Source organism: Brassica rapa, chromosome A01, assembly GCF_000309985.2.
Source record: "Brassica rapa cultivar Chiifu-401-42 chromosome A01, CAAS_Brap_v3.01, whole genome shotgun sequence".
Taxonomy (NCBI): domain Eukaryota; kingdom Viridiplantae; phylum Streptophyta; class Magnoliopsida; order Brassicales; family Brassicaceae; genus Brassica; species Brassica rapa.
In genome coordinates, this window is record NC_024795.2 from 25,868,138 (window position 1) to 25,881,516 (window position 13,379).

Below are 13,379 nucleotides of genomic sequence, written 5' to 3' on the forward strand. Positions count from 1 at the left end.
TAGATAAAATTATCCTTTTTTACATAATTAACAGAATTACCTCCTAAATCAAGTATATAGATTTATATTTTTAGAAATATACTTTTAGAGCATAGAATAGCAAAAAAAAACAAAAGTAAAACTCAAAACTATGTTGTCAATTTAGAACAGTCTAACATTAACTAACCTTTATTTGACCCCAAAAAAAAAAGATTAACTAACCATTATCTATTTAGGGAGAATTTGGTGTATATACAAAACACAAAGATAAATGAAAAATATACTGGTGATTTTGACATAATTAAGTCGATGACAATTAGCCCAATAAAAGCTTGGTTTTGCCTTTTTTAAGTACAAGTTTCCGGTCTGTGTTTCAGATGATATATACATATATAGCTGCATACTATTTACTAGAAGATATTTTACATAAGATACGTTACAGTTCTAATAATCAAATACGGTTTCATGGTATTCAGTAAAAACATGTGGAAATTAGTTGATACAAGAATTCTATTTTCACCTAATCACATGCTTAAATTCCATGGTATGGATATGAGTGGCCTATAATATTTTAATAAAATGAAAATCAGAAATATATACTACTTTTTAATATTTTATTTTTCATGTACAATATATAGTATGGGCCATTTATAAAATAGTATAGAAAAATGGTTCATTCTATTTGCATTAGTTGAACATCATATATAAACTAATATGAGAAAAAATAAGAGCTTTTGTTGATGAAAAAGATATCTTTGAATTAGGCATGATCTTAGCTTTTGTCAACCATTCGAACAAAGACAAAATTCATATTACAAGCAATTATACAATATACCTAAAGAACAATACTATACCATAATTTATTTTCACCAAATAGTATAGTCGGCGAGTTTATCTTTTTCATTACTTCTTCCTTTTTTCAGACATTGGTGATCATACACATTCATCTCTTCTTCGCTACCATATAGATTCGACGAGTTATCAACTCTTCTTTTATGACACCACTACATATTTACTGTGTCGGCCGCCGTAGTCATTCTTCACAACTAGATTTGTATAATATTCGATGATGCAATAATTCCAACCTGCTTTGCAAGATTCAAAATGAAAACAAATTATAAAAACAGAGATATGATTGTAAGAAGTGGTGATCTGAAAAGAGAAGGAAAAAAATGAAAAAGAATAAAGTTAATAGAAGAAAATAGGAAACCGTGGTGTCGGTTGTTTTGAAGGGTATTTTAGCAAATAAGATAGAAAATAGGTTGAATATCATAGTCAGTTTTTTTTTTTTATCTAGATAATGAATTATAATTTTTTTGGTTATCATAGGGGGCAATTTCTCTATTTACTTTGTAGTGGTGGTTATACTTGGGAGCAAGAGTATTTGCTATTTCTCAATCGTCCGACTTAATGGGCCTTTAGGCCCATTACACGGCTCACTCTTAACTCAACTGATAAGATGTAATGGAAGATTTAATTATACTCTATAATCTTCTTCTGCACACTCTCTTGTTTCATTCCGCCGTCGCCGTCGCCGTCGCCGTCTCCGTCGCCTCCTTGTTCGGTGAAATCTACCCTCCTCGAAGTTTCCGAAGACTACCCAAAACTCTCTTTCTCACTTTAACCCTTAATCTTCAGTGGGTAACTCTCTTTCTCACTTTGAACTCCTTCTCGAGTGTAGGAATCACCCACGATTAATCTCATATTGTATTCATGTCTGATGATTCACGAAAATGATCTGAGAATCGTAAAGTTTCAAACTTTCAATTCCAGTCCTAGTTTTGAATGATTTTGCTTTAAGACACATTCTCAAAGTTAGAACCTTTTGGTCCATTTGTAGACTGTTATGTCCGAGATGACATCAAGAACCGCTGATATCCTGCGCGTAAGCTCGCATCGCGAAGTCTACGAGCCCTGTGACGATTCATTTGCTCTAGTTGATGCCTTACTCGCTGACCAAACCAACCTTATAAACCACGATCCCAAGGTTTGTATGGAGATTGGCTGCGGAAGCGGATACGTCATCACATCACTCATCCTCCTCCTCAAAGAGAAGCTTCCCAATGTTCATTACATAGCCACAGACACAAACCAGATCGCCGCAAGAGTGACAAACGAGACTTTACAAGCTCATGGTGTCTCTGCTGAGGTTGTCTGCACGGACATAGCTTCTTGCTTAGAGAAGAGACTCGCTGGGTTGGTAGATGTGATGGTGGTGAACCCTCCTTATGTTCCAACGCCTGAGTATGAGGTTGGTATGGAAGGTATAGCATCTGCTTGGGCTGGAGGGGAGAATGGGAGGAGTGTTATCGATAGAGTCTTGCCTGTTGTTGATCGTTTGCTTTCTGAGAAGGGGTGGTTTTATTTGGTGACGTTGACTTCTAATTACCCGTCGGAGATTTGTTTGGGGATGAGGAAGAGAGGTTATGCGTCGAGGATCGTGGTTCAGAGGTCGACTGAAGAGGAGAATCTTATTATACTTAAGTTCTGGAGAGATAAAGATGAGGAGGGTGTGGATAAGGAGACGTCATCAGAATCGTTTGTGAAGCAGTTTTCGAGGTCTTTGTCATCTTTTATGGAGAAACAATGGAGGTGAAATGATCTCAGCAGCATTCTTTGTTACAACAACTTGCCATGTTGCAAAGGCTCCTTTAAAGTCTATGTTAACCGTGAATTTTCTAGTGTTGGATTGTAATGAAGATCCGGTTCTGTGTTGGTCCATCGATTTTGTAAATTACTAATTCGAATTTGATTATAACTTCTTAGTAAAAGTTTATATAAGCGAACATGATTACAAATCGATTAAAAAGAAACTTGATATTGTTTTATGAACTTGAATATTCTCTTACTCTAGTGTATAAAAAAACTAAGTACAGTATTGGTTTTTCATCACTCCTCGCTCTTCTGCCATGTCTTAAGAATCCTACAACTGCAAAGCCTTTGAGAATCATCACAGAGTTCAAGAAGATCCTGTTTGAGTATGCAACTCGACTGAAAATTTTATCATCTTTCTCAGTAAATGGTTCAGTTCATGCGTAACATTCAGTTTCAGATTTCAGTAACAATCCTTTAAGAAGAAAAATCTTCCTAAATTGAAAATTTTAAATGATTCCAAAGTTCATGCGACTTTTATTTTTTTTTGTAAGACTTTTCTAAAATTTTATTAGTTAGTCTTGCACTCACGCCTTTAAATTCTCGTCTGATGAGACAATTAGTTATGATAATAGGGGCATAAAAGTTGAGTTGTACAACAAAAATATGTGGGGTATAAAATTTCACCTTATTTTAATTTCTTGATACAATAAAAGTATAAGTTATTTTGTAAAAAAGATAAAATAGAAGTTGGAGCTTTTAATTGTTTTTCGGGACTGAAAAAGTTTATGAAAGTCAAAGTGTAATTGGTAAATTATCGATTTTACAAACTTTAGATCATTGTAAATTTCTTAAAATTTTAAAAGTCAAATCCCCAATTATAATCCAACACTTTTTCCACTTTGCGCGCCTAAGAACATCCGCATTCGTTACATTTTGCAAGAATCTCTCATGAAATTAATATAAAAACTAAAAGCAAGAAAGAGAAAAGAGAAAAAGTAGAAGTACGCTCCTACATTAAAAATGTTGAACTTGTTAGGAGAGACTAATTCTACACGTGTCTGCACCTAAAATTTTATGACATCAATTTTAGTCAATTTTTCTATTTTACTTCATAATACTATTATACTAGGTTAAGATCTGCGACTTGCGCGGAATGAATATTATATATAAATTATTTTTAAATATTATATATGTTTTACATATTATGAAATAATGAATAATTAAAAATTTAGTAACTATTACGTATATAATTAAATTGGTACAAATACTTAAATAAATTTTATTTCTCCATACAAACACTTTTTTCTATTTTATATGTTATAAAATTAAGTTTAAATGATATTAACATAGATATATAGTATATTTTTAATATTGACATCTGTTAAAAAATATTTTATACTCATATTATTTTTGATCGTTTGTATTTCTTTGTAACAAAAATTTTAAATCAATGATAACAATAAAAAATTTATGAGATGTTTAATAGTTTTAGTAATTTATAATTTTAAAAACATTCAATGCAAAGTTTAAAATCTAAATATTAAGTTGTCAATAATTGTTTAAAATGTTTATCAAAAAATTTCAAATCAAATTCTAAATTAAAATACTTATGTATTTTATATGGTATATAATTTATTTTTAAAAAATATTAATATGCATATATATAATATTTATTAAATGAGACTTCTTACTTATGTAATTTCATAATCATTTGTATCTTATTATAACATAAATTTTAAACCATGGATCACAAAAATTTCAGTGTGAGATTTTTAACAACTTTAGTCATTTATATTCATTTTTTTTAACTCAAAATATAACATATACGAAAAAATCTAAAATTTTATTATATAGTTGATGTGGTTGTTTAATTTATTTTAAAATGAATTAAAAATGATAGAGAATAGACTAATTTTTATCAAATTTTTATTATTCAAAATAATTAATTGTCATATATACTTTAGCCACATTAGGTAATTCCGTGATTTTTATTTAGGGAAACAATGAAGAACATTTATGATTAATTTATAGTTAGTTTAATAAAAAGCTTATTATATATTTATATGGACTAATATATTTTTCTAAGGATTCTAAAAATGGTTGTGGTGATGACATGTGGCTACAAAAATATGTTGTAATGCTTCTCTTTTAATATATAGGGGATATACTGAGAGACTCAGTTTAAGAAATTCATTACTAATGATGCTCTAATAGCATGATTAATGGAGGGTTTTTAAAGTGGAGTTCTTAGCGGAATATAAGAAACCATCTCTTAATTTTTAACTAAAAAAACTAAGAATCGGCTCTTAAATTAAGAACCGGCTAAGAATTTCACCCTCCATTAGTCATGTTCTATCTAAGCTGTAGGAATCATGATTGATTCCAGTTCTCACTTGTATGGTTCTATTTAGACAAAAAAAAAAACTAAAAATATCAACAGGGTTTCTTGTGTGTTTATTGGACCTCTTACATAGGCTAGTTGTGAAGATTGACATAGTCATGGGAATAAATCGAGTTTAATGAACCCCATCGTAGGTGAAGGACAAAGACATAAGTTAACAAGTTGTTAAAAGAATAAGCACATGTCTTGTCTACGTCGAGGACTCTTCTTCAGGTCAGGCGGCTATATGATTTCCACACGCTGCCTGCTCATTATATAAACCTCACGCTTTAATCTGCAACTGGAGATATTACACACCTAAAACATTTAAAGACACCAACACAGAGACAGAAATGAAGAAAAATTTGTGGTTGGTTGCTTTGTTTTTGGTTCTCTCTTTGGTAATTTCATCTTATGCAGCTTCAGCTCAACCATACCAATTCCGGAAACTTTGTAAGGAGTTCTAACTATTTATCATCCGATTTTGCTCCGTATATTCCATTTTATTTTACTAACTAAAGTTAATTTATCCAACAGTGCAAAGAGGACCAGCAATACCTAGTAAATCAAGATCCGCCCGCCATGGTTTTTAGCAAGGCCAAATCAGCTGGAGATACATGCTATTTGTCACTTGTACAGCCACCGCAGCCTCAGGATCAAGATACCTTCTGTTTTTGTTGTTCTATAATTTTGATAACAATCCCTCTCGATATGTAGCTAGTTATGATTGTCTTGTCTTGTGCGTGTATTATATGTATGTGCGTTGTTCACTCTTCAACTCTGTTTGTCATGTTGCTCCAAATGATGTCTTGTAAAAAAAAAGTCTTCTTTTAAGAAAAATTAAAATTCTTTTTGAAAAAGAAAAGGAAAACGTCTTGTAAAATAAACTAAAAGACAGCTGAATATAATTCACACAACTAATTTTTACATATATATATATGAATATAATCAGCTGAAGATACACAAGAGAGCTGACTATATATATAATCAGCAGGATAAAAACTCAATTTAATCCTGCTTAGTGACTTTTTGACTTTGTATTACCCGTCAGAGATCTGTTTGATGATGAGGAAGAGAGGTTACGCGTCGAGGATCGTGGTTCAAAGGTGGACAGAGGAGGAGAATCTTATTATTCTTAAGTTCCGGAGTGACAAAGATGGGGAGAGTGTGGATAAGGAGACGTCATCGGTGTGGTTTATGACGCAGTTTTCAAGATCTTTATCATCTTTTATGGAGAAAAAATGGCGATAAAAGATCTCAGGAGCATTCTTTGTTACGACAACTTGCCATGTTGCATCTGCTAACCGTGAAATTTCTAGTGCTCAATTTTTATGAAAACCCGGTTGTGTTGGTTGCCATAACCGTTATTATTTAGTAAAGTTCGACTAGAAAGTATGGGAAAAGTATCATGTCCAGGCCCAGCCATAGATGAATTGTCTTCGAACTCGCTTCACTATAAGATGAGAGATGAGACATACAGAGCCTTTGAGAATATATACCCAGTTCTCACAGAGTTCAAGAAGACCATGCTTTAGTACGTAATTCACCTTCCAATTTTATCATCTTTCTGAGTAAATAGTTGATGCTTAAATATCTACTTAATAGGTGATAACCTACGCCCTGCGGGAGGCAAGTAGATTTAAAATTATTATAACTTTTAATATGTAGACATTATAAAAGTTAAAGTCATAGTAAGAAAAATATATGTAAGAAAGTACGGGTTATAGTTAAGAATTTTAGTATGGTAATATAAATTTATATGCGATGGACTTTAAAATTAAATTGTATATTTGTTTGCATAAAGATAAATTATAAATATAAGATTGAATAAAACATAAACAATAGTCTAATAAAATATAAAAGGAACAATGTATCAGAAAACAAAAGAAAATGAAAAATAGAGACAAAATAACTGCTGTCAATAATGTCTTCAGAAGTTTTTGTTTGCAATCATATTATGAGCAATATCAAAGAGATCATCTTGAAAAATTAAAAACATTATTTAACAAATATTCTCCGATCGATTAAGGTAAGTATTTCAATTCTAAGAATTTTGTTTCCTTGAATACGTTAACATTCTCAATTCTAAGATCAAGTCAATTGTGTTTCCTTTAAAATTTGAAGCATTAAGTTTTGGAAATAAAAAAGGGATTTTCGTTGATTTGAATCTAAAAGATCATAAAACGATTTGAAGCTCATATTAGTTTTTCAAAACATTATGATAAACATGGTTAACTTGTTGCAGGATTAGATATGAACTGCAAAACTGGTTATGATATTTTCTTACAAATCGGCATATCAAGCTAAAAGAACCAATTCAAACCGTAAAGAACAAATTATAAACAAGTTTAAAGAACCAATTATTTACTCAAGCGTAAATAATTATAAACACACGTATATTTTATTGCCTTATTTAAATGAACCAATTTCAAATTTTCGAACAAACAATAAAGTCTCTCTTTGAATGGTAATAATATGTTGCCTTATTTAAATATTTGTTTTTTTAAGTCCGAATGTAATGTAATGTTGATCGAAAATCTTATACTATAATGTAATGACCAGTGGTATTTCTTTGTAATTATTCTAGTTGAGAAAGGACTTTTAAAAAAATGAAGTGATAGTGCATGTGGTGATGACACCTAGAAAATGACACACATGTAATAAACACATGAACCCAATGTTATTTTTTATCAATGCTCCTCAAATAATAATAAAAAGATATGAATGATTCATCTAAGGGCATGATTAACTCTGGTCTCTTAGTTGGGGTTCTTAACTCATGATTTGACATAATTTTTTTTACTTTTTGGCTAAGAGACGGATCTTAGAGCATGATTATCAGTAGAGTTTTGTTTAAAATTTTTTTTTGTTTTTTTTTCTTTTAGTCTGAAAAAAAAATTAAAACCGAACCAATCGGATCGCCAAGTGTTGGTGGGGTCCGCGAACAGTACAAAAAGACACTAAAGACTCCTTTAAAAGCCCCCTTTAATGGTATTGTTATATAAACAGTTCTTAATTTTTATTAGTTAAAATCTAAAAAAAATTAAAAAACCTTTCTTACCCGAATCTAAGAACCCCAATTAAGATATTGGGGTTAATAATGGTCTAAGAACATCTCCGAAGTATTGGAGTTTCTCTAATCGAAGTTTTCAATTCAAATGTAAGTATAAGCATTTAAGATACGGTAGATACCTTGTAGCCTGTAGGTTGGATTTCTCATAGTTTTTAGATATCTCCAGTTTATAGTAATTTTGTTCTAATTATTGTTTCATGTATAATAGTCAGTTTCAAAGTTCACTATAATCCCTTAAAAAAAATCTATTCTTATACTGAAAATTTGAAACTAGGAATGGCTCAATTAACTTCCAAAGCAAGAAAGGTGAACAGAGGCCATTGCCATCAAGTCTCAGACACTAAAACAACTCAAAACAGAGTCAATTCTGAACCAAAAACAAGGAAACAGAAGAACAAAAATCTGCCTAAATCCAAGAGAAATGAAAACAAAACCCACCCTGCTGTTGTGTCCTTTTCTCTAGTTCTTCCCACAATTTAGTAGGTCCTATAAGCATTTTTACAGGGTAGGAGGATGAAACCGAAAATTGAAAACGAAAAAAAAAACTGAAAATTGTAAAGACAGGGAAAAATGAGAAAATGAAGAGATTGGTGGAGAAAAAACGGACATAGCTTCTTGTCTGGAGGAGAGACTCGCTGGATTGGTGGATGTGATGGTGTTGAACCCTCCTTATGTTCCTACGCCTGAGTACGAGGTTGGTATGGAAGGTATAGCTTCTGCGTGGGCTGGAGGGGAGAACGGGAGGAGTGTGATCGATAGAATGTTGCCTGTTGTTGATCGTTTGCTTTCGGAGAGAGGGTGGTTCTATTTGGTGACTTTGACTTCGAATTACCCGTCGGAGATTTGTTTGGGGATGAGGAAGAGAGGTTATGCGTCGAGGATTGTGGTGCAGAGGTCGACGGAGGAGGAGAATCTTATTATACTTAAGTTCTGGAGAGATAAAGATGAGGAGAGTGTGGATAAGGAGACGTCATCAGAATCGTTTATGAAGCAGTTTTCGAGGTCTTTGTCATCTTTTATGGAGAAACAATGGAGGTGAAATGATCTTAGGAACATTCTTTGTTACAACAACCTCGGTTCTGTGTTGGTCTAGCAATATCCTTGATTTGATTTAGTAAAGATCGACTAGAAGAGTTTGGGCAAAATATTCATCACCTTCCTTAGTAAATGGTTGATGCTTCAATATCTACTTGCTTTCATCTAAAAGCATCTCCAATATATTGAAGTTTCTCAATTTGAAGTTCTCAACTCAAATGTAAGTATAAGCATTTGAGATATTTTAAGTTGCATTTCACATAATATTTAGATACCCAACGCAATAGTTGTATTTTGAAAACCTTTGTTAGATACCCTGAACTAATCATTGTTTCATGTGTAAATAAAATAGTCCAGTTTCAAAGTTCACTTTAGTCTCTTAGAAACAAAAAAATGCTCTTATTCTGAAAATTTTAAACTAGGAATGATTCAATTAACTTCCAAAGCAAGAAAGGTGAAAAGAGGCCAAGGCCATCAAGTCTGAGACACTAAAAACACTGAAAGAGAGTCAAGTCTGAACCAAAACAAGAAACAGAAGAACCAAAATCTGCCTAAAATCCAAAAGAAATGAAAACAAATCCCACCCACCCTGCTGTTATGTCCTTTTCTCTAATTCTTCCCACTATTTAGTAGGTCCTATGAGCATTTTTACAGGGTAGGAGGATCAACAGAAATTGAAAAAAAAAAGAAAAAAAAGCTGAAAATTGTAAAGAGAGGGAAAAATGAGAAAATGAAGAGATTGAAAAAACTAAGATTTTAACTTCTAAGGGAAAAGAAACGGATCTGTCTCAGGTACTAAAGCTCGTTCCCCCCATGCTTCAAAGCTCACGGCACTTCTTGTTCTCAAGAGAAAGTGAAAACGGGAATGTTCATATCTTCTACTCTCTTGTTGCCTCTAAAGCGCTAGCCGTGAGCTACATGGACTAATCTAGCAACCATTTGCCACCACACCAACTGGTTTAGCAACTGACCCATTCTCATCGACCTTGGTAACATCACCAGTAGTTTGACCAGCTGGAGAAGATTCTTTATCAGTAGTTGAAGATTCCTTTTTATCAACCGTTGCAGTCTTCTCCTCACTTACCTGTTGATTAAGATGTTAGAGGAAACACTCGAGTTGTAAACCTATGACTACAAAGTTTCACAGAATCGTTATGTTGTTCTTGCCTGTTTCTGAGTCTGCTGCTGCTTGGCTTTCTTCTCCAAGATAGTCTTCTGCCTAACCTCGTAGAAGGAAAAGTCATCCAAAATGCAAGTCTTGCTAGTATGCTCCTTGAAAATTTTCACAATCTTCAACCCTTGCTCCAACTTGACCTATAACACGATCCCAGAAAAGAAACTTCAACACCAGAAAAACAGAATCATGGACATAACTTAAAAGAAATGTAAAAAGATTTTACAGGTCTGTTACCTCTTGTGTATCTCTACTGTTGGTTACAGGCTTGTTCTCGTTGTTCTCAAGGGTGATATGTTTCAGCAAACTGTTTGGAACATCCTTCACAATATGCCACTTGAGAGGGAAAGAGCCAGTCCACTTGTCTTGCTGCCAGTACTCCACATTCGTATCAAAATCAACTGGTCCAGTCATTTCAGCAAGCCCAACAAATTGTCCACTTGCATTGACCTGGAAGACAAAAAAAAAAGGGTTAATATAGCTCAATATTATCAAACGAAGTGTAATTGGTTTAAGGATTACACACACACCGAGAAAAAGAGGAAGATAGGACAGCCTCCAGGCTTCTGCTGAGCTTCCTCGTATGCAGCAGCAAGCTTCTTGTTTCCATTTGGTGTGCTAGCCCAAACATTGTACTTGATGCTCTTGTGCACATCATCTTCACTGTAGGACTTGATGACAAAGAACATAGCATTCTCATAATCCACTGGGAAATCTTCTTTGTTGTACTGTTCTCTGTCAGGAACAATACAGGTGTTCTCCGTCTCCACAGTCTCAGCTACATCTGAGGCACCAGTCTGCTCCTTAACCTCTAAGCTATCTTCTGAATTATCCTTCTGGTTCTTTGTGCCCTTTGCTCTAGGTCCCCTGTTGAGTTCATTCAAACCATCTCCGTTGTTCTCATTTCCATAGAAGTAACCGTTGTTACCCCTTCCCCAGCTTCTGTATCTGTTGTCTGTTGTGTTTACCCATGCTCTTCCATTTGTTCTTGAATCATACCCGGAAGAGCCATATCTCCCCGAGCTACCATAGTTGTTGCTATATAACTTGTTTGGATACATCCTGTTGTACAATCCCTGAGTTGTACTGTAGCCTGCCATTGATGCAGCCTGGTGCACACCCTGCACATATGAAACATTGATTGAAGGCCAACGAAACACAATAGCGTTTCGCTAACACGAAGAAATTTAGAGAGATATCATACCGTGTAATGGGAATTTGAGCGGTAGTTTTGATTCCTCGATGAAGGCACACTGGTTGCCTTCGAATAGGAGGACGCAACTCCGCTACCAGAAACAGGTCTCTGCACATCTGAATACTTAGAGGCGTCGTAAGACGACACATTACCATAATACGCATCATAGCTGTATCTAGGATCCTGATAACCAGCAGCAAAACCGCTTCCGGGACCACCATTACCATAGAAATTGCTCGCGGTGTTAAGGGTGGTCTGGCTATTTGGTTTCCCCGGAGCTCCTTTTGCAATACCAGCAGCAGATGCAACATTCTTGCTCTCTGCAGGTAGCGTCTTCACGCCACCAGCTTTGTTTGCAGTGAGATCTCCCTGGGCAGGGGTAGCAACAGGTCCAGCAGGGAAAAAGGCAGGGTACTGGTAATGCTGAGCACCGTACAACTGCCCATCTCCGCCAACCTGTGGAGCAGGGCTAGTCGCTGGCGAGTAAGGATAAGCAGCATACCCGTATCCAGGATACACAAGAGATCCATTCTCTCCATAAACTCCCTGATAAAAAAATATCAAACATGTCAAGAACAGCAGATATGAAGAGAATAAACAGACCTATTAATCACACACTTACAGCACTCATGTCCACACCCTCGAGATTAGGGTTGTATCCAGTGAACTCGCTCCAATCTTGACCACTCGCTCCATATCCTTAAAAAATATTTTTTTTAAAAAAAGAGAGAAACTTGTTAAGCATTCGTGACAATTAAGCAATGATTGTAAATCGTATAGGTGCTTGGGGATGAAGCTACTACCATAATAAAAGGGCTGCTGGTAAGCATTTGGAACATAGCAAACCGAAGGATCCGCAGCATCACTGGGAAGCAATGGCGTCAAAGATCTGTCATAGGAAGGAACTTGACCGTGCATATCCACTCCTCCATACTGGTAAACAGCAGCCTGCAACAAACAAAATCACAAAAGAACACTTCTTGTTAAAAAAAAAAAAACAGGTAAGTGTAAATGTAAGACCACAAACAAAGCAGATGCACACCTTCTTAGGCTCAGGAATCTCTGAACCTTTGGGTTGTGAATCCAATGTAAGCTTCTGCAACATATCCGCAGATTCTAAAAAAAAAACAATGCGAGTCAAGGAACCAATAGACCTTTCGAGTTAGAAATCAACCGTTAGAATAGTGAAAATCAATCAATCAATCAATTGTTCGCCTAAATCTACGGAATACAATATAATATAAATCTGAAAACCTCAGACGAGAATCGAATCACGTCACTGAGAGAGTGATAGAGAAAACGAAAACGAAAACACGAATCGAGATCCAATTTAAATAAATAAATAAATAAAAACAGATCGAGAAACGTAAAGCGAAAGGATACGATCAGCAGTTTGAGCAACGGTAGCCATGGTGAGAGATTCGGCTAGGAAGATTGATAGATCCTTCTCGGATAAGGGATACGGGAGAGGATAGATAGATAGATAGAAACCTAGATTGAATCTAGGGTTTAAGGGATTTAGGAGAAGAGGGGTGAGATTGGCCGCAGCCGCCAAGCAAAGGAGAAGGAGAAGGAGGAGGAGAGGAAAAAAAGGGTTTTTGTCTCTGTGCACCTTCGAGTGATTCAAATAGATCCACGAGCGAGCGTCCTCTCTCTCTTTTTTTTTTCTTTTTTAATATATTTATTTATTTCTTCCACTTTTAAGATATTTCCTTTTTTTGTCATAAAGACTTTGACCCTCTCTGGTTCTAGTAATTACCCATGAAATTTCCCATCCGATATCAATTGGTAATCTCGTAAATAGATACAAATCTTAAATATATATATTTGACCCCCAAAAAAAATCTTAAATATATGTATTTGACCAAAAATAGAGCAGAATTGGGTAAAGGTTCCCCTATAATTGCCAAGATATTATATTATTGGGACTTTTATATGTCCAGTCAAA

The 13,379-nt window shown here is 34.5% G+C and overlaps 3 protein-coding genes across 5 annotated transcripts; 2 read left to right on the forward strand and 1 right to left on the reverse strand.

The window, feature by feature from the left end:
- The first annotated feature begins 546 nt into the window (after positions 1 to 546).
- Positions 547 to 9,737, forward strand: LOC103849788 (methyltransferase N6AMT1-like). 3 transcript variants are annotated; one of them, XM_033287367.1, is made up of 3 exons: positions 547 to 1,620; positions 1,820 to 2,143; positions 8,635 to 9,737. In XM_033287367.1, exons 1-3 carry the CDS (start codon positions 1,444 to 1,446, stop codon positions 9,064 to 9,066), a joined length of 933 nt encoding a protein of 310 aa, XP_033143258.1. In that variant the 5' UTR covers positions 547 to 1,443; the 3' UTR covers positions 9,067 to 9,737. The 3 variants fall into 3 exon arrangements, with proteins under 3 accessions (XP_033143258.1, XP_033143254.1, XP_033143262.1); XM_033287363.1 differs by lacking the exon at positions 8,635 to 9,737 and having other exon boundaries at positions 1,820 to 2,807; XM_033287371.1 differs by lacking the exon at positions 8,635 to 9,737 and having other exon boundaries at positions 1,470 to 1,616; positions 1,820 to 2,807.
- LOC103849776 lies at positions 4,582 to 8,598 on the forward strand. Its single transcript, XM_033287384.1, has 2 exons — positions 4,582 to 5,407; positions 5,492 to 8,598. The coding sequence occupies exons 1-2, from the start codon at positions 5,308 to 5,310 to the stop codon at positions 5,545 to 5,547; spliced, it is 156 nt and encodes a 51-aa protein (XP_033143275.1). The 5' UTR covers positions 4,582 to 5,307; the 3' UTR covers positions 5,548 to 8,598.
- On the reverse strand, positions 9,491 to 13,160 carry LOC103849773 (YTH domain-containing protein ECT2). The gene is made up of 9 exons (XM_009126507.2): positions 12,815 to 13,160; positions 12,474 to 12,547; positions 12,235 to 12,379; positions 12,054 to 12,130; positions 11,441 to 11,977; positions 10,767 to 11,357; positions 10,474 to 10,686; positions 10,230 to 10,376; positions 9,491 to 10,146 (listed from the first exon to the last, which is right to left on the reverse strand). The coding sequence occupies exons 1-9, from the start codon at positions 12,840 to 12,842 to the stop codon at positions 9,991 to 9,993; spliced, it is 1,968 nt and encodes a 655-aa protein (XP_009124755.1). The 5' UTR covers positions 12,843 to 13,160; the 3' UTR covers positions 9,491 to 9,990.
- Between the last annotated feature and the right edge of the window lie 219 nt (positions 13,161 to 13,379).

Coding starts and splice junctions, on each gene's coding strand:
- LOC103849788 (XM_033287367.1), top strand. CDS start 1,444: ATGGAAGATTTAATTATACTCTATAATCTTCTTCTGCACACTCTCTTG. Junction 1,621..1,819: donor TAACCCTTAATCTTCAGTGG/GTAACTCTCTTT, acceptor GTCCATTTGTAG/ACTGTTATGTCCGAGATGAC. Junction 2,144..8,634: donor CTGAGGTTGTCTGCACGGAC/ATAGCTTCTTGC, acceptor GAAAAAACGGAC/ATAGCTTCTTGTCTGGAGGA.
- LOC103849776 (XM_033287384.1), top strand. CDS start 5,308: ATGAAGAAAAATTTGTGGTTGGTTGCTTTGTTTTTGGTTCTCTCTTTG. Junction 5,408..5,491: donor ATACCAATTCCGGAAACTTT/GTAAGGAGTTCT, acceptor TTTATCCAACAG/TGCAAAGAGGACCAGCAATA.
- LOC103849773 (XM_009126507.2), bottom strand. CDS start 12,842: ATGGCTACCGTTGCTCAAACTGCTGATC. Junction 10,687..10,766: donor CTATCTTCCTCTTTTTCTCG/GTGTGTGTGTAA, acceptor TTTGTCTTCCAG/GTCAATGCAAGTGGACAATT. Junction 10,377..10,473: donor ACAGTAGAGATACACAAGAG/GTAACAGACCTG, acceptor ATCGTGTTATAG/GTCAAGTTGGAGCAAGGGTT.